Source organism: Ceratocystis lukuohia (genome assembly GCF_044167205.1).
Source record: "Ceratocystis lukuohia strain C4212 chromosome Unknown Supercontig1_pilon, whole genome shotgun sequence".
Lineage (NCBI taxonomy): Eukaryota > Fungi > Ascomycota > Sordariomycetes > Microascales > Ceratocystidaceae > Ceratocystis > Ceratocystis lukuohia.
The window spans coordinates 2,839,702-2,862,012 of NW_027263520.1; the positions used below are offsets into that span (position 1 = coordinate 2,839,702).

The following is a 22,311-nucleotide window of genomic DNA, read 5'->3' on the forward strand; positions in this document are numbered from 1 at the left end:
AGTCTATTAATAACAAGCTGTCAATACATAGCAAGTAGATTCAAAGAGACACACCCGCGCTGTTCTTCTGTCTCGGTTCTGATGCCGGCTCAAACACCCCATCTCCCCCAACCCGGATGGCCTGCACCGCACTCAGCCCCTCCATGACCCACGTCACATGGTGTCCGCGGTTTTTCATAGCATCCACAGTGGCATTATCAAAGGAATACTCAAACGTCACCTGGTTCGGAATTAGCTGATCATGCTGGCGAGGACGAGCTAGGGCTTCATCCAATATCATGCCGTGCTCAATCACGTGCCAAATGGTCTGGGTGGTCGAAGAAATGATACGAGAACCGCCTGCTGCGCCGATGGTGAGATACAGAGAGCCAGATGGCGTGTCGATTATGACAGGCGACACGCTGGAGAGAGGTCGTTTGCCTGGGCGGATGAAGTTGGACGGTGAAGGGGCGAAGCCGAATTCATTATGGTGGCCGGGTACGGAGAAGTCATTCATTTCATCGTTACTATATAACGTTGTCAGACACACTAATCAAGAGGAAGTAGAAAAAGGGAAGTCAAGACATACAGAATAATCCCTGTGAGGGGATCCATCAGCTGGGCACCAAACAACAGGTTTATTGTTGTCGTCAAGCTGGTCGCCATGCCTAACTTGTCCGCGGTGACGATGTGGGATGTGCCTTGTCCCTCAGTGGCGAAGATGCCTTGAGGGATGTAGCGCTCAACAGGCTGCGTGTAGTCGTCGTCGATCTTGTTGCGGATATCTTTGGCCGTTGAGTCCTGCAGTAACGAAGCCTCTAAAGATGAAACGCCCTTGACAAAAGCCGGATCACCAAGTTTCATGCGTGCTCCATAAGCAAAACGCATAGCCTAGGTAGGTTGTAGTGTCAGTATGGAAAGAATTGCCAACAAAAAACAGGGTAGCTAGTAGTACCTCATCTAAGCGGTGGACACTCAAATTCGTATTCTTCCAATCCAACGAGTCATATTGTTCCATGACCTTCAAGTTACCCAGACATATGGCGCCGCTAGCTGGCGCGCCGATCGAGTGCAGTGTGTAGTTCCGATATTGCACTGATAAGGGCTCGCGGGTCTCAATCTTGTAGTCCTCCAAGTCTTGCAATGTCAAGATTCCGTTAGAGCTATTGACCGTGTTGACTAGAGATTCGGCAATTTCCCCAGTATAGAAAGCATCGGGGCCTTGGATGGCAATCTTTTCAAGTGTGCTGCAACAGTGTTAGCTGTGGGTAGACCTATGGACTGCGAGATCTCGCTCAACGTACTCGGCGTATCTCTTCCGGGTCATGATATCGCCACGACCTAGAAGAGTTCCATTTGGCGCGAAGTCTTCAGCCCAAACTGGGTTTTCGACAAGAAAGTTGTATGGGGCCTCGGCAAGTGCCTTGTCTATATACTTGATCGTGTCGGAAGTGACTACACGAATGTCAATGTCTTGTGGAACGGGAATATACACTCAACTGCCGACCTACCTCTGAATCCATCACGGGCAACCTTCACAGCCGGCATCACCAAGTCCTTCCAAGGCAGCACCTGGAAAGCCCCATGTCAGCATTTAGCTATTATCTCATCTACTTCATTCACGACTTACCCCGTATTTCTTATGGGCATATTGCAGCCCACGGATCTCACCTGGAACGCCAACTGACAGGCCACCAATGATACTGTCTACGATATTATCACGGTACATGTCTTCGGATGCCCCTGCCGGCGCCGTCTCTCGAAAGTCAATAGCTTCGTACTTCCCTCTGGAGTCTCTAACAAGGAGGAAGCCGCCGCCACCAATACCAGAGTGGTACATGCCAACAACGCCAACACACAACACAGTGCCAATGAGGCTATCGACAGCAGTGCCCTACACGATTGCATGTGATTGCATAGTCTCATGTTAGCAGCTTTCTAATGCACAAGGCCAGTGAAGCGTATAGGATGTTTTGCGTGTACGCAGTCAGTTACTTACACCCCGTTTCAATATCGACCGGCCAATCTCGCTGCATTCTATGCTTTCGCTGGCGACAGCCCCAGTCTTGCCGCGATTGGCCTTGTTATCAACGACAATTTGAGTCTGGAAGGCGGCCACTGACGCTAAGCCCACAGCCAGCAACAAGCTATTAGTCAGTTCTTTCGGAGATAGTGCGTTAGTCAAAGAAGCCTAGCAGTAGATATGTGTTGGAGGCTCACTCATTGTCATCGCAGCTTAGCTCGACGTCAGCGGTAACACTACACGAACGGCTATAACAAAGAAAGGCCAGCGCGAGGAAAAAAAGGGCGGGTAAAGCAAGCGCGTGTGGCCTATTTTAATACTGCACATAGCACAAGTGGACGACAGCGCCGTAGGAAAACGCCTGATAGCTACAACTAGCGCCATACTTAGGGTTAGTATATAGGGTTCTAACTCCGATGCTAAGTGCGAGAAGCACAAGCACCGACGATTACTCAATAGGTACTTATTAGCGGATAAAGCTAGGGCCAGGACGAAAATACCATTAGCCGCGCTTTGCAAATAAAGGAGATTGAAGCCGTACTATTGCCTAAGTCCGTGATCTATAGTTAAAAGAAGTTGGTGTCGATGCTTGTGAGTTTGATGCGTTGCAGTCCACCCTAACCCTACTTAGATGGCTGACAGCTACTGGAATCTACTTACACAGTCAACAACTCGGCAACACAAACCCACGACTCACCGCTGCAAGAGGAAAGAAATGCATAGCAACGGAGCTCCCAAGCAGCAAGCAGGGAGGAGGCAAAGAGGAAAACACAGGATCTCGGCTATCGGCGCGCGATAGCCGGACCCTTGTCAGCCCCCAGGTCTAGCAGAAAGCAGAAAGGGAACTGCGACGATGGCACGACAAAATGTCACTAGTTTGTGGGCGACATCCGGAGGCTCACTAATGTGCTGAGCAGCTCTACTTGCCAGGACTGAGGGTTGGGGCAAGGAGAGGGGGGGATGTGGGGATACTGGTGCGAGGATATTGGGGGCGTTGAGAGCCTGATGTCCGTTCTAGATAACATCACCCTGATAGTTTCTGTGCAGTAACACGTACCTCGCTCGCCGCAAATAGAGGCTGGCCGACGCCCGAGTATGCTTCAAAACGAGTATGCCACAGCGATTCCTTCCTGCTACCACCTGCGAGCTGCCGACATCCGTCTAGATGGGATGTGGAGTCCGGCTCAAAGTGGCAGGTCAGGCAAGTCCCCCCGAAGCCCGAATAGTGGTCAGAAGGTGCTGATTTGGAAGTGACACTACAGTTGGTTTGTAGCTAGCTAGTATTGACCCGTCCTTCTATGAGTTGATCGCGACTGATGTTAAATAGGGGAAACCTGCCCCTCTTACCTTGACTCTAGGGCTGAATTTCTTACATGCTTCGTCTTTTCTTTTTTATCCTTCTTCATTCTTCAAATCCTTATTACTAATCTATTACCATTAATCTACTGCCCGTCTTTTCTTTTCCTTTAGCTTGTGATTCTCGTCTATGAAACGTGCCAAATCCCTGTCTGTCTAGCTGCGACGGTCACTTTAACCCTTCTATAGCCGCCACAAATACAGCGCACATTGCGCGTATTACAGCTATTACTCCCCTGTAATACACACCACTGTCAACAGCGATCTTCTCTGGCTTGGCCCAATTTTCGGCATTTTAATATTGCGCCTGCCTTTGTCCTCCTCGCTCCTCATTCATCTTTTATCCTACTCTCTCACTAGCTCTTCCTCTTCGACTACCCGAGGCTGATTGAGCCCGTCTAAGTCGCCTGCTTGTCTGCTTGATATCCTCTACCAACATGGTCTCCAGCGTTGTAGCCGGAACAAAGGCCCTGCCTGGCGCCTTCTTACAAATGCTGCACATTGCGCTGGCGAAGAGACCACAACGGGCGTCTGATCTGGTGTCTCTGGACAGGTGAGTTTTCGTGCGGTTCTCCCATCATGCTGTGGCATAAGACGGCAGACTAACAAGGCTACGTGCCGCATTAGTATCCGAAATGTTGTCTTCTTCTTCTTCGTTCTTCGCTGGTCGCGCCGGGCTTTCTATAAACTCAAGGGCCGCGGTCCCATCGGAACCATGGTCGAGATATATCATAGCATCCGTCGAGTCCTATACGGCTATCTGCTGCAAACACCCAGCGTTCGGTCGCAGGTGGAAAAAGATGTCGGTGACGCACTGGCAAAGCTTGAGAAGAAGCTGGTCCCTGCAGGCATGACCCGCAACACGGTTCTCCCGCGAAAGGGTCTTAGTGAAGAAGCCTTGCTGAAGGAACTGGAAACACTCGCAAATATGGACCACACCCGCTGGGAGGACGGCTGCGTTTCTGGCACGGTGTACCATGGCGAGGATGATCTGATCCGCTTACAAACCGAAGCCTACGGCAAGTTCACCGTCTCTAACCCCATCCACCCCGATGTTTTCCCCGGCGTGCGCAAAATGGAGGCCGAGGTTGTCGCAATGGTCCTATCTCTGTTTAATGCTCCTGAAGGCGCTGCCGGTGTCACTTCATCCGGCGGCACTGACAGCATTCTCATGGCCTGTCTAGCGGCTCGCCAGCGCGGCTACTTGGAGCATGGCATCACCGAGCCTGAGATGATTCTCCCTGAAACCGCCCATGTTGCTTTCCGAAAGGCCTGCGAGTATTTCAAAATTAAAATGCATCTGGTGGAGTGCCCTGCCCCTAGTCACAAGGTGAACATTAAGGCCGTCTCGCGCCTAATAACGCGCAACACGGTCTTGCTAGTTGGCTCTGCGCCTAATTTCCCCCATGGCATCGTAGACGACATCTCCGCGCTCTCAGATCTTTCCATCAAAAATGACATATGCCTACATGTCGACTGTTGCCTGGGCTCCTTCCTGATGCCCTTCCTTGAACGCGCAGGCTTCGAAACACCAGCTTTTGATTTCCGCTTGCCTGGTGTGACATCAATCAGCTGCGATACACATAAGTACGGCTTTGCACCTAAGGGCAACTCAACAGTGTTATACCGGTCTGCTCGCCTACGTCTCTTCCAGTACTACGTATCACCGGACTGGAGCGGTGGCATCTACGCATCCCCTGGCCTTGCTGGTAGTCGGCCCGGTGCTCTGATTGCCGGCTGCTGGACGAGCATGATGAACGTCGGCCAGGACGGCTACCTCGATGCCTGCAGGAAGATTGTCAGCACTACGCGTAACATCCGCACCGCTATCGAAACACAGCCAAGCCTCTCTAGCGAGCTGGCCATCATTGGCGATCCGAAGATCTCGGTCGTCGCATTCCGCGCACGCACACTAAACACGTATGATATCTCCGATGCCATGTCAGCCAAGGGCTGGCACCTAAATGCGCTGCAGAACCCAGCAGCTATCCATGTTGCAGTCACAATGCCTATTGTCAAGGTGTGGGAGCAGCTGATCAAGGACCTCGAGGAGGTCATTGTTGCACAGCGCGAGAAGAGCCGGTTGCTGGCTAAGCAGGGAAAAGCAGCCAAGAAGCCCACAGGCGACTCCGCAGTACTATATGGCGTAGCCGGATCACTGCCGAATAAGAGCGTGGTAGTGGATTTAGCGTCAGGCTTCCTAGATTTGCTATACAAGGCATAGCAGGACAGATGGTTCACCATGGCTCTTTGTTGAGGGCCCCTTGACGTTGATGTTTATAAAGGCCGATGTAGCCACGAAGAAAGGAAAGCCTTGTAGTTTTCAGAACCACAGGCTGGCTGTGTGTTTTGTATTGTTTGTATGATGTGTTCTTGGATACAGGCCGTTCCGGCACTTATGCTTTTTCAATGTTACGCTTAGTAGTATTTTACGCTTTTTTATCATCATGCAAGGTTCCCATCACAACTATACATTAAGCATGGCTTAAGTCATGGTCATTTGTGTAAATATCACCATGTTTTGCTGAAAAATAAATGTAATGAGACAAGTACGCTGTCTAGATTGTGTGCTGGAAAGATGGTATCGCAACGGGGGTATGTAGCAAAAGAAAAGAAACAAGGAAAAAAAGACAACAGACGTTCCGTGGAGTCACACGCAACAATGGTAGACCACGCTAGAAGATCATGGTATGCAGAAGGTCGTAAATATCATCATGCCGCTATGCGGTCGGGGTAAAAAAGTAAGGAGAGGTGAACAAAGCAACCGTCGTTATAACAACAGTGAAGTAAGCCTTGCGAAAATCAAGAAGCCACTAGGCTATATGGCGTCACATTAGTATGCCGTATGCAGTTGGCCACTTGAAAATGAATGTTTCTGTGTAGAAGGTGAAAGTGAAGGGGGTGCTAATGATGAGGGCCTTGGTGTTTGTTCATATGCCTGCATGTCAGCTGCCTTCTGAGCAATTCGTTTCTTCTTGAGTTGTGCCCAGTCATCTTTGAAATACTGTATGCTTTGGTAGAGTTCTGGGTCTATGTTGTCGCGCGGAACTTGCACTTCGATGCCCTTTAGGCAGATTCTTAGATAAGCTAGCTCCGAGTCGTTTTCGTGAAGCTCATTTTCAAGGTGAGTGACCCGGCCTTGTAGGAAGAGAATGCGCTGGGCTGCTCGTTCGGCCCGCTCGACTAAGATAGTTTGAATGTGCTAGAGACGGTTAGTTTCCAAAAAGCAAGGAGTAAGGTAGTAAAGAAAGATGTACATCTGTTTCTTCTTGGCGAGCTCTTAGATTGTTAATCAGGCCCTCTAAGTTTTCGTTCAGTTTTTCAGTTTCCGCAATGACAAGACGAGCATCTTCCTTGGACATGCCATGAGACACACGGGTAATTTGCAGGAGAGGCTGAGCCTGTTCGGTATTTTCTTCGTCTTCATCGTCTTCGTCATCGTCTTCGTCGTTGTCTTCATCTTCGTCCATATGTTCCTCATCATACTCGCTCTCCCCACTGTCAGCTTCCTCGATAACGTCATTATGTTTATGCAGCATTGATTGTGGAGTAGGTGTCTGTGTTCGCGAGCATGACTGTCTGCTTTGTGGACGCTGTGGTGAATTCGATCGACTTTCCCTGAGCATGGCACTCACATCGCTGAAGCGCGACCCAAATAAGGACTGCCGTAACGGAGAAGCATCAAAGTCGAGACTCATGGGCCGTGCAAATCTTGGTCGCGCAAAGCCGGGTCTTGCTCGAATGGGGCTACTTGCTGTAGGGGTTCCGTTAGGGTCATAAGTACTGTCCAATGCGTCGTTGAAACAGGCGCGACTCGAGGCTGGATCGTAAAGGGTCACCTCTAGATCGTCTAGTTTTGTATGCAATGAAGCCACAGCAAGAGGACTGAGATCGCCAGATGCCCGAATACACGCTGTCAAGTCATCGAGCCGCTTCGCAAGTGCGGCTTTTGCTGCAGCATCATAAGCATGGCTAGTTCCTAATGCGCGGCGTATCGGGGTCCGAAATAAACTGCTCTCGCTTTCGTTCCGGCGATGTCGATTTCGTTCATTTGCAAGGCGCAGATGCTCCGCTAATGACTGATTATTATTATAGTACTCAGTATTTTTGTCAAGACCCAACTCCCAATCTGGGCTAGCATCATGCGCCAGTCCAGATGCTGAGCTAGAGGACCCTGACCGTGAGTTTAACGCTATTGATTCCGCTGGTGGTGAGGAAGATGCTGAATGCATGGACACCGACTCAGCTGAGCCGTAATATTGCTGAAGGCCTCCATGTTCATGCTCCTGGATATTATTGCCTGTGTTTTCCGGCCCATAATGGCCGTCTTTGGCCTCTGATGTAGGCTGATGTTGATATTGCGCCGGGGTTTCTGGTTGCAACCCAGTAGCGAGCATTTTCGTACTGCGTCGTAGTGGGGATGGACTAAAACTTTGGCTACCCCCTCGCAAATGACCTGGGGCAGTGATAGCAGCGGTGATAGTCGAGGATGCGGTTAATGAGCTATATGCTCGGCTTCGGTTTCTGGGAGGTGTAAATATAGAGGAGAGGGGGTCGATTGCAGTGCTAGGATTGCTATTGCTAGTAGTGTTGGTACTGGCTGCTACGGACCACATCGTGTCTCGCACACCTCGCAAGAATTTCAAGGCTTGTTGGGCATAGAAATAATAGGGGCGCTATTTGAAGTAATGCAGTGGTAACCTCACATGTGTCTGGCCAAGTCTTACGGGGAGAAATTCTAGTGAAGTGGCTGTCGAAGGGAGAAGCGGCTGATAAAGGGTGCGGTTCGCGCAAAAAGATAAGCGCATTGGGCGAGAGTGATAGCGACGAGATTGATTGATGCCTTAGGTTTAAGTGAGAATAAAGAAAATAACTTATGGTACAATAAGATGACGAAGTAATCCAAGTTGACGATAGAGAAGAAAGAAATTTTCTCAGCCTTGTCACTATTGAGATTTATCATGGAAAGAACGTGAAGGAAAAAGAGAAAGGCCAAAGGGTCCTGCCGCTTGGGACGTTTCAGCAAACGGGCGCGCCTGCCAAAATGGGTGGGAAGCTTTGATATGAGAAAAGACAATAGTTGCTGGTCGTAATTGCAGCAGTAAATGTGTGCGCGTACAGACAGCCCAACTACCAGGTCTAGTCCAAAGTAGCAGATTCGATCGCAAGTGTTGGGACAGCTATAGGTATCAAGTATGAGTTACTTGGTGACTTGAACGGCTGTAATTCTCAACTGACCTTCCGTTTGTTGTATTTGGCTAGTTGTTCCTGTTCCCTTGCATCAATTTCTCTATGACAAGAGGACGAAGGGCAAGCGTTGAGGTGGATTGAGATGCGATAGGATCAGCCAAAATGGGGAGAGGAAGAAATGTTGCGACACGAGCCCTAAGAGAAGGAAGGGGAAAGGCTGTGTTTGATTCCAAGACCACAGACACGAAGAGAAGAGCAAATAATGCTCTCGGCGTATAAATCACAAGCTACGAAAAAAAGAAAAGAAGAAGGAGCAAAAATCTGCTGCTTTTTGACCATCGGCAAAAAGTATGCAAGTAGGCATCATTCTGAGCCACTGAGATGGAGGGAGGCCAGACCGGAGATTTCAACAGGACGTTTATATTGTGCATACCGTACCTTTTGATGCAATTTATTAGTAAATCAAGGTGCTATTGCACTTACATATATATATCTAGCAACTATTGATGTATAACATAATTTGCACAAACCTGGACGCTGGATCTATGCATATATATGCACATCTTGGTTCTAGGAGCCCCACGCTCATTTCCCACTATTAGTCTATTAACTTACAGCCGATTCTATAGGGCCAGGCTTCTCATCACTGTTTATCCTAGTAACCCTGTTCTGTGTATCAAATTGCACATCGGTGATCCTTGATTTTGTTGCGGTCGTACAGAATTGTCCCGGCTAAATCTCGGATGAGTATCCAACAAGAAATGGCGAGGGAGCAGTAAATGTGGGGAGCCAAGGGCCTTCCAGCAGTCCGGGATTGTTTTGTTAGCAAAGTACAAATCAGACGGTGGGACAGTCTATGTAGCGGCAGGTACCGCCAGATCTGACTGTCATGTGATGCCGGCAAACGGGGACATTAGGCGGCTATACGGCTACGACGGCTACGACGGCTGCAGTCGGACAATAGACGTGCGGTGATAGCTAGTGACACCCTCGATGATAGGATTATAAGGAGAGGCTTCAGAAGCAAAGCCTATTCTATCTTCAATGCAAATCCCAGAACAATCGATACGCCTCGCTTCCAAGCTAAATACAGGCAAATTCTTCAAGGGAAACTCCAAAATTACAGTGCCTCCCTGGGAGTATGCTACTAGAAATAAGTGGGGATGCTGTGGTGGACCAGGGGAAGACAAGCCTCCAAAAACTAAAGACGGCCATCGCTTTGCTCCCAGCATAGGCTCATTAGATTGGATTCCCGTTACTCCGAATATTAAGAGTCAATCGGTCGTTCGAGGGGCCATCGCACAGGAGACTTGATTTTGTCCATTTCTTTGTAGATTTATTTCTCTTCTTTTATTTATTTTTTGTTCTTTGTCCTCGCAATTGGCTGTTCCCAACAGCCTTCTCCCTCACCCTTGCTCGTCGCCAACAGAGCCGATTCTGTGTTGTTTCTTAATGACTAAACAGCCCATGTGAAGCTTATCCTCCACTCCTAGACAACCCCCAGCAAATATACGAAAATCCGCGTGCATTTGTGCGTTTGTGTGTGCGTGCCTCGGTAGCGCGGTCCGTCCGAATTCTGCTGCTGGCTTTGTCTATGACTACATTCCGATCCGAGGATTCTCGACAAGAACGCTTCACACTGTGACTCAAACACACAAAGCCCGTCTTTCTCTCTCTATAGCAACAACCTTGCTTGTCCTTTACTCCTCGACGTCTTTTTTTTCTTTTTATTTCTCAAAGTATTCTCTATCAAGCCACCCGTCTGAGCAAGCACAAGCTATCGTCATAGTACACAACCCCACGCCACAAACCCCCATAAAACACAGGCCGCTCATATTGTACACACTATCATTACTACCACTATCACTACGGCCATCCACTCTCCAAGTCTTCTACCATGTCTTGGAAGGCCAGCGAGCGCCTGATGGAAACCATCAGGCATTATGCTAGCTTTCCAGCCACAGGCGTGAGCTTACGTCAAATGGTGCAGTTTGGCGAGAAGCCTAATGTTGGTATGTCTCGAAGCTGGTTCAGCCGGAAAACCGATCAACCATCCAACCTCCTTGTCTTATTCTTCATGCATTAGACCCCTACACCACAGCAACTGCGCCACTAACATGTCCTCTGTTCAGGCACTCTCTTTCGTGCCTCTCAGTTTCTTGCCGAAGAGCTACCGATTCGTCTTGCCCACAGAGTTCAAGAACTTGATAGCTTACCAGATGGCCTCAGTGAGATGCCCTCTGTGAGAAAGGTGCAGGATTGGTACGCTCAGTCTTTCGAGGTAACTATTGCTCTTTTACTTTCCCCCTCCCTTCTCCCCGTGTACCCGATGCGACCTTGTCGCTAACTCTCGACTACTTGTAGGAAATCACTGCTCTTTCTCGACCAAAACTCGACCGCGAAGTCCGTGATCGGCTCCTCTCGCCCGCGCGAGGCCACAAGCAAAGCCGCCTGCTCTCCGAAGCAACCCCCAACCCAAGCCTAGAGGAATCGAAATACCAAGCTGCGAATGGCTTCGGCAACAACTATGGAGACGGTGCCTCCCATCTCCTACACAAAAGGCCAAGTGTCTCTGCACGGCGATACTTTGCCCTTGTCGACGACATGGCCATGTGGCCTGCCGATCTTCAGCTTTTCAATAAGCGCTTCTCCGATACTCTAAAGCTCATCAAGCGACGGCACGATTCTGTTGTAACCACCATGGCACAAGGCGTTCTTGAATACAAGCGCAAGCGCCAGCGAATGCAAATTGACAACAATATACAAGCTTTCCTGGACCGTTTCTACATGTCCCGCATTGGTATTCGTATGCTCATCGGCCAGCACATTGCCCTAACCGACCACAGTCACTATCGCGACCCGTCTTATGTTGGTATCATCTGCACTAAGACAAATGTCAAGGAACTTGCACAGGAAGCCATTGAGAACGCCCGCTTCGTATGCGAGGATCACTACGGCCTGTTCGAAGCCCCCAAAATCCAGCTTGTTTGCCCCCCGAATCTGAACTTCATGTATGTGCCTGGCCATTTGTCACACATGCTCTTCGAAACCCTGAAAAATTCACTGCGTGCCGTTGTGGAGAGTCATGGCCAAGAGTCCGACACCTTCCCCGTCACCAAGGTGATTGTGGCTGAAGGTAAGGAAGATATTACTATCAAGATCTCTGACGAGGGTGGCGGCATTCCCCGCAGCGCCATACCACTGGTCTGGACCTATATGTACACGACTGTCGATCGTACGCCCAGCCTCGATCCAGACTTTGACAAGAGCGACTTCAAAGCGCCCATGGCTGGCTTTGGTTATGGTCTGCCTATTTCTCGACTATATGCCCGCTACTTTGGCGGCGATCTAAAGCTAATCAGCATGGAAGGGTATGTTCTTTTTTTGGGGGGGGGTTTTCTCCAATGACGTCATCGCATCAGATGAAATATATTTGCTTTTACTTTGCTAACAACGTATCATCCACACAGATACGGCACCGATGTCTATCTCCACTTGAATCGTCTCTCTAGCTCTCTGGAGCCTCTGCCGTAGCAATCAACGCATATGAGAGAGGCCAAGCCCGGAAGCCGCTTCTACACCGGCCACCGCGATCCAGCTGAGACAGCATCATCACCAGCCGTCTACTACTACGGTCACCGAAACAAACACATGCCACCCGTCAACACGCGTAGCCTTTCTATGCCGCTACGCTATCTCGCACGCTCTCGTCTCAAAAGTCCTCACGAACTCATGGAGATTAGCGAGCGTCGTCAAGTCGGTGATGCTGAGGCTATGGTCAACGAGGGCGCTAGCCGGTTAAACCAGGACGACCACCAGCTCTAGCCCGGTAGCAGTAGGTCATTTCTGGGCCCTATGTTCCACAAATGGGGCCGGCTTCCGCGTACTGGCAAAAAGAGGCTCTTCTCTCATATTATCACATATCTTTTTGGCAATCGACTATATTGCTCCTCGGTTGCCATGCCGTCTTGGGATACGTCTCGCAGAGACTCTTCCTACTCATCCCCCTTAGATTAAAGCGCACCTACTACTGTAACATTATCCCACCCTGACATTATTACAGGTTGATTCTTTTCTTTGCCACCCAGCTATTCCATGTACTGGTTTGACCTCACAATCTGACTCACACTATCAGCCCTCTCGATGCCCATGGCGTATTTCTCTCTTTCACTTTTTTTGCATGCTTTTTGATGTCCTTATTGGCCTGTTTTTATTGTGTTTTTACTTCTTCTCCTTATGGTACTATTTCGTTTTGGCTACTTTTGATATGAATAATAAACAAACATTTCCAGGAATAGCTCTTGTTGCCTCGGTATCTAGGTTGTATTCAGTACTCTTCGTCATGGAGCATCAAATTTCTGAGTTTAGTTTGACGACTGATGACTTGGCATTGTTTCCATCGTAGCTTCTTTAAACACCATCATGATGACCATTAGATTTCTATGATAGATATCAAGCTCTCAGCATGTCCCTCGCCGGTTTTTTTCGCCGGACATATCGGGCACTTCTGTCCGGCCCTCAAAGCAAGCAGCACGTTTTCGCTCAAGACCTTTTGGATGCAAACGAAACGCATATCAAGCCCTCATTGGGGCCAGCCTCCTGCGTCCAGCCAGTCCGCTCTAGTGCCTACAAAACTCCCCATGCAGCCAAAAATTTCCCCTCTCCTAGTCCAGACATTGCGCTAAACGATGAACAGCAACATGTTGTCAATCTGATTCTCGCCGGTCGTAATGTCTTTTACACTGGGGCAGCCGGCACAGGCAAATCCGCTGTTCTTCATGCAGCTGCCAAGACTCTCCGGTCCATTGGGAAGTATGTTATAGTTACTGCACCAACAGGAAAGGCTGCCTTCAATGTCAACGGCATGACTACATGGGCTTTCGCGGGATGGACGCCAGAAGCTTACTCATACCCACTACAAACACTCTGTAAGCAAGCGATGTCAGCCAAACCAAAGCATCGTATGGATAATGTCGATGTCCTTATCATTGATGAGGTGAGCATGGTTGAGAACCATCATCTTGCACGACTCAGTGCTGTGATGGCTCATCATCGAGCTAAGAAGATAAAAGATATCCTTGGAAAAGACTCCGGGGAAAGTGTGGCGCACAAAATTCGATGCATGCCTTTCGGTGGTTGTCAAGTTATAGTAGTCGGTGACTTTTTCCAGCTGCCGCCTGTCCTCCCTTTCCAAAACTGCATCATGTGTGGCGAAAGGCTCAAGGAGATATCTCAAAATACGGGATCAGGAGTTTCATGTCCTCATAACCATGGAAAGTGGTCTTCAACTCAGAAATGGGCATTCAAGTCTCGCGCTTGGAAATCCAGCAACTTTACGAACATTGAGCTGAAAACCGTGTTTCGGCAAAAAGAAGATACCCTATTCCTCGGTATTCTCAATAGATTCCGCCTTGGAACCTTCACCAAGGCCGATGTTGATATACTAGTCGATCCAAATCGAGATGCAAACCGCCCAGGCGCCCTGAAACAAGCCACGCGACTCTTCCCTACAAAAGCCGAAGTCTCATATTTCAATAACTTGAAGCTTCAAGAGCTTCTCAAGGAAATGAAGCCAACTATTCGAAGCTACTCATTCGATAAATTTCGCTGCCACTTCGAGACCTATCCTCATCTCAAGCCTCTTAAGAAAAGACTTGCTGATGGCACCTTGCATGCCTTAAAAGACCACAGATATGAACCCAATCTCCATCTCACAGTAGGGATGCCTGTCATATTACTAGCCAACTTAGATATATCTTCTGGTCTCTTCAATGGTGCCCATGGTACTATTGTAGATTTCTGCAAGCCCACTGAGCATCAATTGTCGAGACACTACAGTCGCAGTTTAGAAGGTAATCAGGTCAGCGAGTTTATTGAAGAGGTAGATGGAGAAAATTTAATGGCTCCCGTAGTCCGATTTGGTAGTGGCGAGCCCCAAATCATCCTTCCCGATTGTCTACCTGTACCGCTGGTTCATGAATTAGAAGCTAAAAAATACAGAATCCGCAACCTCCGGTATCCCAGTGAGCTTGGTGGTCGCCTTCGAGTCTTGGAAGAACATGGGCCGCCTACATTATACCGAACCCAGTTCCCCCTAACCCCAGGTTGGGCCATGAGCATTCACAAGTCGCAAGGCATGACATTAGACCAGGTTGCTATCGATTTAACAAGATCATTCGCAGAGGGTCAGGTCTATGTTGCGTTATCACGAGCTACCAGGCTCTCTGGTCTCAGAGTGGAAGGAAACCCCGAGGGACTTTATACACTCCAGGATGGAAGCCCAGAGGTTCGCGACTTTTACAGACAAACGTTCGGTTCGGACTATGGAAAGTAAAACATAGCACACACACATGATATTATTATTTGCCTTCCAGCTATCAAAGAGTGGGCTTTTTCTTGTCTGTATGAGGAACCCCGTTCGTTAGCTTCATCATATGCCCATAACAAAACCACAAATAGTAGCTTACCAACCCATCTGCCGTACTCCTGGATATATAGCTGCTGGCTTTTCTTGTTGTGCTTCGACTCGATATGCACTGGGGCCTGTAGGCTGGCCTTTCCCTTCCCAGTACTAGAGTCTGGATTCTTGGCCGAGTTGCTCTGGCCTTTAGCGGCGCCATCCTGGACATTTCCCGTCTCTTCAGACATCATTGCTTCATATTCCTTCCGGAACGCTGCAGGCGGGACAAAGCCTTTGTACTGGTGCCGGACCATCTCAGGGTGCTTAGCAGCATGTGCATCAAACCCCTGATCAAGTCGCTCCTGAGTGGTGCTGGGGACATAATACCTCCCGGGGCCTTGTATACAAGGCACGGGTAGCTCCCTTCTTGCAGCAAAACCTTGGATTCTACGCTTGAGGTCGAGTTCGATACGGACCTGTAGCTTAGTCAGTATGATCTTCAAGAGCCTACCACAGTATATCAGAGCCCTGAACCTACCATCGGATAGGCTAATGCCGGGTCCTTGTAATGTGTTTCTTGTATTTCATCAACAGATACTTGGTGGCCCGGAGCGGCAATAGCTGTGCCGCGATTAACCATACCTTTCCAGATAGAGCATTCGCTGCAAATCTAATACGAGCAAGCCAAAGTTAAAATTTCCATCTCTTCCTTTTCGACTTGATAGGCCTATCTAACTCACGTAGTCGCCGTTCTTGCGTGTTGACACACTGTAGCAGCTAGCAGGCTGCTCGCGGTTACACGGGCCGTTGCAGAGATACAAAGCTTCTATGTTAGCTGTGTGCTTTTTGCACACCAACCCGCTTTTCTCGGCGGTTACTTTCTCGCTTCTCTGGCGCTTAATGAGCTTGTTTATCTCGGCAACAGAAAACTCGTCGATCTTGCACCAGCTGCCACATTGTGCACATATGTATCTACAGTAGACATTGCATTAGACTCGCAGTTGTTGTGGTGCTACTATAAGGCTGCTTGGGATGGGAAACTCGCTGGTCATATCGAGGGCGGTTCTGTCTGTATTTACACCGAAACGTTAGTTGCATTGATATCCTCATTCCGAGTTTCACCATTGACTTACTGTCGAAAGCTAGAAGGCGGTGCCTTGAAGTGTGACGGCATGATGCGGGCTAAGAGGATGAATGGACTAAGCTAAAATCAGACGGCGTAGAAATTGGTGATGGCGGCTTCTTGGAGAGGAAAAAAATCAGCGGCAGGGCAGCCAAGTTGTAGAAGGTAGAGAAGAAAGTGCAGTCAGAAGACTACGATAAAGTTGAGGGGAAGCATTCACACTCAGACACCAAACCCACATCAAATGAAACGAAAAGATTGCATGAAAACTCCAAAGACTCTTTGCCATCTATCAGACACTGACTGGTCCATAGCTTGTCTGGCAACTGCCTAAAACTGATAAAGACAAGTTTGGCATGCCCAAATCAAGTGTTTGCTCTGTATGTGTAACAACATGTCTCCTCTTTTCCTTCCCAAATAGGATTACTTATATAGTAAACACGCGGGACTAGCTGCACGTAAGTTGCACGATGGTCTGGTGAGATATGTACAAAAAAAAGCAGACTACTTTTCCTAGGTGAAGGCCCAATGAGCTGTGGAATCCAATGAAGCTTTCTCAAGATTATATCTGTTGTTTCCTTCATCCAAGTATCGTTTATTTTCAGCACATTCTTCTGCATATACACAGCTATTAGTCGGTACATTTCTTTACTAGGTTATGGCCGCCCACACGTGCAATATTCACCAAAAAAGGCAACCAAGCAAGAAAGATATATCAACTGTCCATTTCTAACTGCGAACTTCTTCGAGATTAACGCAAAAGGGAAAGAAACACTATCAAAAAAATGAAATGTTGAGTTGGGCGCGATTCGAACGCGCGATCCTCTCGGAACTGTGGAACCCTTCTCGGGCATAAGGAATTCAAGTGATGCCTTGAACACAGCGCCTTAACCACTCGGCCACCAACCCGGTTAATACTTGTTCCTGGCAAATCGCCTCCGGCCGGTAATTATATTCCATCCAGATTTTGGCGAACCTCACGATGATTTTACACGCCACCCTGCTTTACATCCAGCGTGCAAAGTTCAACTCGGCCTAGTCTAATGTAACGCTAGGCAAGATGATCAACATGCGCAGCTTGGACATTCTCGACTACCATAAAACTACGACAAATTTCAGCAAGCACGTGCATTCGCTCTAAACCCGATTTGCGCTAGGATTTGCGTCTTCACTCCTTCTTTAGAAAACTCCAATATTGTGGTGAGGAGTAGCAAGAAGTTGGAGGCCAAGATCAGTCAGTCATGCGAAGACTTCTCCTGCGTGTTGCGCATGACATGACATCAAGTCCAGATCATGTACATATGTAATGTATCCCCTATATGTATAGCATACTTACGTAGAGGGGGGTCACTTGCTTCTTGGTTGACGTCCATCATTCCTAGAGCAATCCTTCTGGGGTGGGGGACACCACAGATTGGATTCACCGCCTCAAGACGTCGTAAGATGGCGTGCCAGATGACATTTAAACGTATTCATGGCCAATGCAAGGCGCATTTTATGGCGGTGACATCCATAATCACTATAAGCAGGTGCCCTAATTTGAGCTTTGCCTCTCCTGTATACAACCACGTCCAACAGCAGATACAGACTATTTCCAAAGATAGACTCATCAGGTGTATTTGCTGATAAGGATAAGTGTAGATTCTGTCTTATCTTATCTTAGAGTATAACCAAGGAGTGGGAATCAAAGAATGTCTGGCAGTCTTCTTTGGTTGGTTACACTCCACGACTTATATATTACTCATACTCCTTTGGCTGAGGCCAAAACAACCAACTCAGTCTGACCGCCAACCCAAGTAAACAGCTGAATAACTGAAACATTGGCAAACCTCTCTCCTTTGTGAAGGGTCAGGGTCTTTAGGTCATAGTAATAGCAAGTCCTAGTATTGCCGCCGCTCGTTTGATGACAAAGAAAGGAAAAAAACAGTTGTAGGAGAAGTAGTACCACCACTGCTAAGTCAAATACGCCAAGTACATAGACGTGACGCCAAATGTACTAAGCCCCCATACTGGGGCATTTAAATTGGACACAGAAGACGGGTATTATGAGACAAATATCTAATGATGGCAAGTACAATTCCTTTGTTTATCCCGAGAGACGCGAATAATACTAGCTCGTAGCAGCATACAACGTTAGTATAGGTACCAAGCTTCATTCAACAGCCGCAGCCACGAAACAAGTGGCTTCGCTAACAAAACGGGGGAATTATTCTTCTTCTGGAAGCAAAACCCGTTCTGAACTGCACCTTACTATGCTTAGATTTTCGCGGTCGCCAAACAATAGAGATGGAAATAGAAATAGACACGGCGTGAGGAATGGATGGTAGCTCCGTTGTTCGGGCCTAACCGGAATGCTCAGCGCAACGTAGATGTCGTTGTTTTAGATTATTTTCTCGATCATAATAGTCGTTTTAAATATTTTGCTATCCTTGTGTGTCTCATAAGAGGAAACATATTCCATTATATTTCCATATGCTACCTAGGGCTCGCCGAAGGGGAATCGAGAGGCAGGCTCTTCTTGATGAGACACCAAACCCAATCTAACAAATCCCCTTCAATGCGATCCCACATCAGTCCTATCTCCAGATAAAGGAGAAGAGCCAGGCCCAGAGCCCTGATTGCCCAAAAAAGGAAATAAATACAGTAGTAGAGAAGAAAATCCCCACGCCACGACAAAGATCAAGAGCCTCGGAGCTCCGTATATGCCCAGCCTCTCCCCAACCAGCCGAAGGCAAAATTAGCCAACTAAATGTTCATGTAAAAGACAGGGCAGTGCTACTGCTCCACGTATCCCTCCAGTTTCCATTCCATCCCCTCACTTGTTTGAGATTCGTATTGCCACATTTTTCAGAGAGTTAAGCCATAAGACGTGATTCGCAGAGAATATTGGTAGGGACTGGAATAGCGACAGTTTTTGTATGCATAATAATAGTAGTCGGTCTCGTGTTAACCCTATTGCAATCTAACCCTAACACGTACTTTTTTGTTTGTTTGGAAATAACTTCTGGCCGTCGACTCTTTCTTAGTCAACATGATTACGTTGGGGGTGGCTGCCCCTCATTTCAACGGATTACGGGAGCCTGATAACATTGTGTGATACTTGTAGGGTCCCGTGATAGTTACATGCCATCTTACCTCTCAACGGTATTTTGCAAGGAGGTTTACTGCTCCTCGTTTTGTCCAGGGCAAGGGCCGGCCCGTCATTATGTGATTATGAAAACAGGGAGCAAGAACGGCATGAAAGAAAGGTCTTCATGCTAAGCTAGAGAGGGGAAGGGGGGCGTGCCTGGGCTGGGTCGTGGTGACCGCCCAAATATACTTTACCCCTTTACTCAATACTACCCACCTAGACATCGGCTTGATTGTTGCTGGTCGAGAAGCGGATCTCTCACATGTCACGTGACCCACAGTATACTAGGTGGTGATGTAGGGAAGAGAGGAAGAGGACGTCTATAGGGGTATGAAGATCAACATGTCGAGCTGTGACGTACCACTTCATGTACAATATTTGCTAGTGGGCCTCAAGCCTGGAATTTCAGGTCAGCAGGCGATCTACTGGAAATATGTGTTGGGCCCTGGCAAACGACCGACACCAAGTTGAGATGAAGCTCAAGGCACTGGCTTCGGCTAAAAGCCATGTAGAAAGGTTCATGGAAAACAAGGAAAGGGTAGGTCCCGGCTTCCCAAGAATGGTAGAATCTGCCAATTGATTGGCGCCTCTAAGATATCGCTACTGGCTGCCCTTGAGACGAGAAGGCGCATTTATTGACAGGCGGGGCTTGTTAGAGAGAGAGAGAGGGAGAGAGATAGAGAAAGGGTTTGTGTGTCTGAGTTGTGAGCTTTTTTCGTTTTATTTTTATTACTATTTACTTTCTTGCAGTGCTTTCTCCATAGCCCAATAACGAAGTTTAGGGAGCAATAGAGAGAACAGGCACCTAGAAGACTCGCAATCGGAGACCCGAGGGTTATATGGATGCAGCTGCCGCACTCCAGCACAGAATAGAAATGACACCGAGCGTAAGAGTAGTATGTGGGAGATCCAAGAATGATGCTTCAGACTAGCGCCCGGACGTACAACAATATGATTGTGCGCTATTACGGGGCAAGACAGGAAACAAGCACACTGGTCAAAAAGCTGTGTTGTGCACAAGGAGGTGTGTATACAGCATGGGAGGAAAAAGGTCTTCTTTGAGGCCCCTCCGTTTCTGCTTTCTGTTTATTTTGCGGCGGGTTCGTCGTGTCCAAATGGCGATTGGCTGTGAGCTTCTATGACAAACTGCTTGATTAGCTTCACCCCCGAAAATCAGTAATAGTTTTGTTGTTAGGGATGGCCGTGCCGTCCGTGTCACAAAATTGGCACCAAGGAAAAAAAGAATGCCAGGCTTGGGTGAGAGGGGAGAGGTTAAGCTTGGATTTAGTCAGGGGTAAAAGAGAAGACAGAGCATACTTGAGCAAAAGCAAGCCTTGTTTATGCTAGAGGAGCAGATTTGCGCAACCCTATTTATTTATACATTCAAGGTTACAAGATGGCTTTTGGTGTACTGCCTGCTAGCTTTCATATGATGACGCTGTGTGCACGCTAACACAAGGTACAGCTGGCGCGTATTGATTTATTCCTTTTTGCAAACATTGGAAACAAGCGGCAACCTTACATATGCAAGCCAAATGCAGGAGACATCTGCGGTGTAGCTTTACACTGTGCGTTGTAGGTTATGTATGCGTGGAGTATCTTGTGGTATAACTTGTCATATGGAAAGGCTGGTTGGCCAGGGCCGTTGCTGAGGTTTGTGAGCTTTGCTTCTCATTTTATGCATACAAGTATGCAGCACTGCACATAGCATAAAGTTGACAAAAGTGGAGCTTGGCGTTAAAACCCTGAAGAGGGAGAGGGGGGGTTCTTTCTAGCCTTTTTAGGGCTTTATAATTTAGGTTTAGTGATTCAGCCTGTTACTGGAGGTCCCTGGAAGGCTCTGTTTGGGCCCTTTAGACGGGTCATCATCATAACCTAGCTTAGAGCGGTTGGTTCCAGGGCAGGCCACCACAGAAAAGCCCAATACAGGCAGTGCTAGTGGGGTGCTAGTTTTAGGGCCGTGTACCTTTTTAGCTGTGGGCACAGCAAGACAGTACGCGTTGGATATTTGCTAAGGGAGGCCAAGCCGCGGGTGAGACGCTGTGGGCGGGATGAGAAACGGAATAAGTATTGTGGATGAGAATAAAATCGATACTCATTTGGATGGAGGAGAAGCTGGGTGTGGGAGGGCAGTTGGTCTTTCTCGTAGACAGGGCAGGCTGGATGGGAGCGCAAGTAAGTGCTTGCATAAGGATTTGCCGACTACAACCAGGCTTGGTAGAGGATGTCCTGGGAAGACGACAACAGGGCAAATAGCGCTTGACGAGTACACAAGGACACACGGCGGCCAGATTCATGTTCGTGATATGGAGCCAGCGTGGCACAGAAGACAAGCAAGACATAACCTAGAAGAGGGCCCCCTCTTGCACTGTAGCACGGGTTCATGGCGAAGCGACACGGTAAAAAAAAGGGGGGGGGGACAGACAACGATCACTGGCGAGGCATGTTCAAGTGAGTGCTACGAAAACCTGTGGGACGACCATGAGGGGAGAGGGGAGAAGAGGGGAGGAGGCAAATGCACTCACTATAGGTGGGCTGGCTACATGGGCGCCGTATAACAGCAGACAAACATGAGCCTATTTCCAAGCATCTGGATTTCGGGAAATTCATGCTCTCATGCGCTAGGGAAAAAACAGAGGCGGCGCAGACACGGTCTATTATGGCAACGCTGGTGGTATTGTAGTCTTGGGGGGGGTAAGTATGGGTGCTGTTGGCTGAAGCTGAAGTTCCCAGGCTTGGTATTCCCACTGGTGCATTAATGATGATCATGATCAGTCCCAGCAGGTAGCGTAGCTCGGTGAGGCAATTAAACTGAGCCGCCTATTTAGCTACCTAGCGGTTGGCTTCCTGTTGAGTCGTTTTTCCCTTGCGGCAGGCCTGCATTCCTGGTGAGTTTTGCGGCTGTCTTGACCTTGCTGGGCTTCAGCTTTGCAGAAAGCCTGCGGGTTGGGGGACGTGGGCAGTAGTAGATGGGCCTAGACATGGATGGTCTTGGGGATGGGCTAGTCTGTGAAGAGTATAGCGAGAGCTCTCTGCAATCTGCGGGTAAGACAGCGACAAGCCACGGCGCTCTTTGCTCCTCCACCTGGTCCGCTCGAGATGCATTGCCT

General features: G+C 48.5%; 6 protein-coding genes across 6 annotated transcripts; 3 read left to right on the forward strand and 3 right to left on the reverse strand.

Moving 5' to 3' along the window:
* Positions 1 to 40: 40 nt before the first annotated feature.
* HOO65_010714 (Gamma-glutamyltransferase ustH) lies at positions 41 to 2,203 on the reverse strand (the record flags this gene model as incomplete). The annotated part of the gene is made up of 8 exons (XM_071005550.1): positions 41 to 506; positions 569 to 870; positions 935 to 1,226; positions 1,284 to 1,434; positions 1,491 to 1,551; positions 1,610 to 1,873; positions 1,979 to 2,139; positions 2,200 to 2,203. The coding sequence occupies 8 exons, from the start codon at positions 2,201 to 2,203 to the stop codon at positions 41 to 43; spliced, it is 1,701 nt and encodes a 566-aa protein (XP_070862536.1).
* Positions 2,204 to 3,795: 1,592 nt separating this feature from the next.
* On the forward strand, positions 3,796 to 5,582 carry HOO65_010715 (Sphingosine-1-phosphate lyase; the record flags this gene model as incomplete). Its single annotated transcript, XM_071005672.1, has 2 exons — positions 3,796 to 3,911; positions 3,986 to 5,582. 2 exons carry the CDS (start codon positions 3,796 to 3,798, stop codon positions 5,580 to 5,582), a joined length of 1,713 nt encoding a protein of 570 aa, XP_070862537.1.
* A 609-nt stretch (positions 5,583 to 6,191) lies between these two features.
* HOO65_010716 (uncharacterized protein) lies at positions 6,192 to 7,755 on the reverse strand (the record flags this gene model as incomplete). The annotated part of the gene is made up of 2 exons (XM_071005762.1): positions 6,192 to 6,560; positions 6,616 to 7,755. 2 exons carry the CDS (start codon positions 7,753 to 7,755, stop codon positions 6,192 to 6,194), a joined length of 1,509 nt encoding a protein of 502 aa, XP_070862538.1.
* A 2,690-nt stretch (positions 7,756 to 10,445) lies between these two features.
* Positions 10,446 to 12,373, forward strand: HOO65_010717 (Pyruvate dehydrogenase lipoamide kinase mitochondrial; the record flags this gene model as incomplete). The annotated part of the gene is made up of 4 exons (XM_071005612.1): positions 10,446 to 10,560; positions 10,681 to 10,829; positions 10,913 to 11,919; positions 12,100 to 12,373. The coding sequence occupies 4 exons, from the start codon at positions 10,446 to 10,448 to the stop codon at positions 12,371 to 12,373; spliced, it is 1,545 nt and encodes a 514-aa protein (XP_070862539.1).
* A 640-nt stretch (positions 12,374 to 13,013) lies between these two features.
* On the forward strand, positions 13,014 to 14,882 carry HOO65_010718 (ATP-dependent DNA helicase PIF1; the record flags this gene model as incomplete). Its single annotated transcript, XM_070999783.1, has 1 exon — positions 13,014 to 14,882. The coding sequence occupies one exon, from the start codon at positions 13,014 to 13,016 to the stop codon at positions 14,880 to 14,882; it is 1,869 nt and encodes a 622-aa protein (XP_070862540.1).
* Positions 14,883 to 14,925: 43 nt separating this feature from the next.
* HOO65_010719 (Stc1 domain protein) lies at positions 14,926 to 16,122 on the reverse strand (the record flags this gene model as incomplete). Its single annotated transcript, XM_071005942.1, has 5 exons — positions 14,926 to 14,948; positions 15,016 to 15,424; positions 15,487 to 15,618; positions 15,689 to 15,896; positions 16,082 to 16,122. 5 exons carry the CDS (start codon positions 16,120 to 16,122, stop codon positions 14,926 to 14,928), a joined length of 813 nt encoding a protein of 270 aa, XP_070862541.1.
* Between the last annotated feature and the right edge of the window lie 6,189 nt (positions 16,123 to 22,311).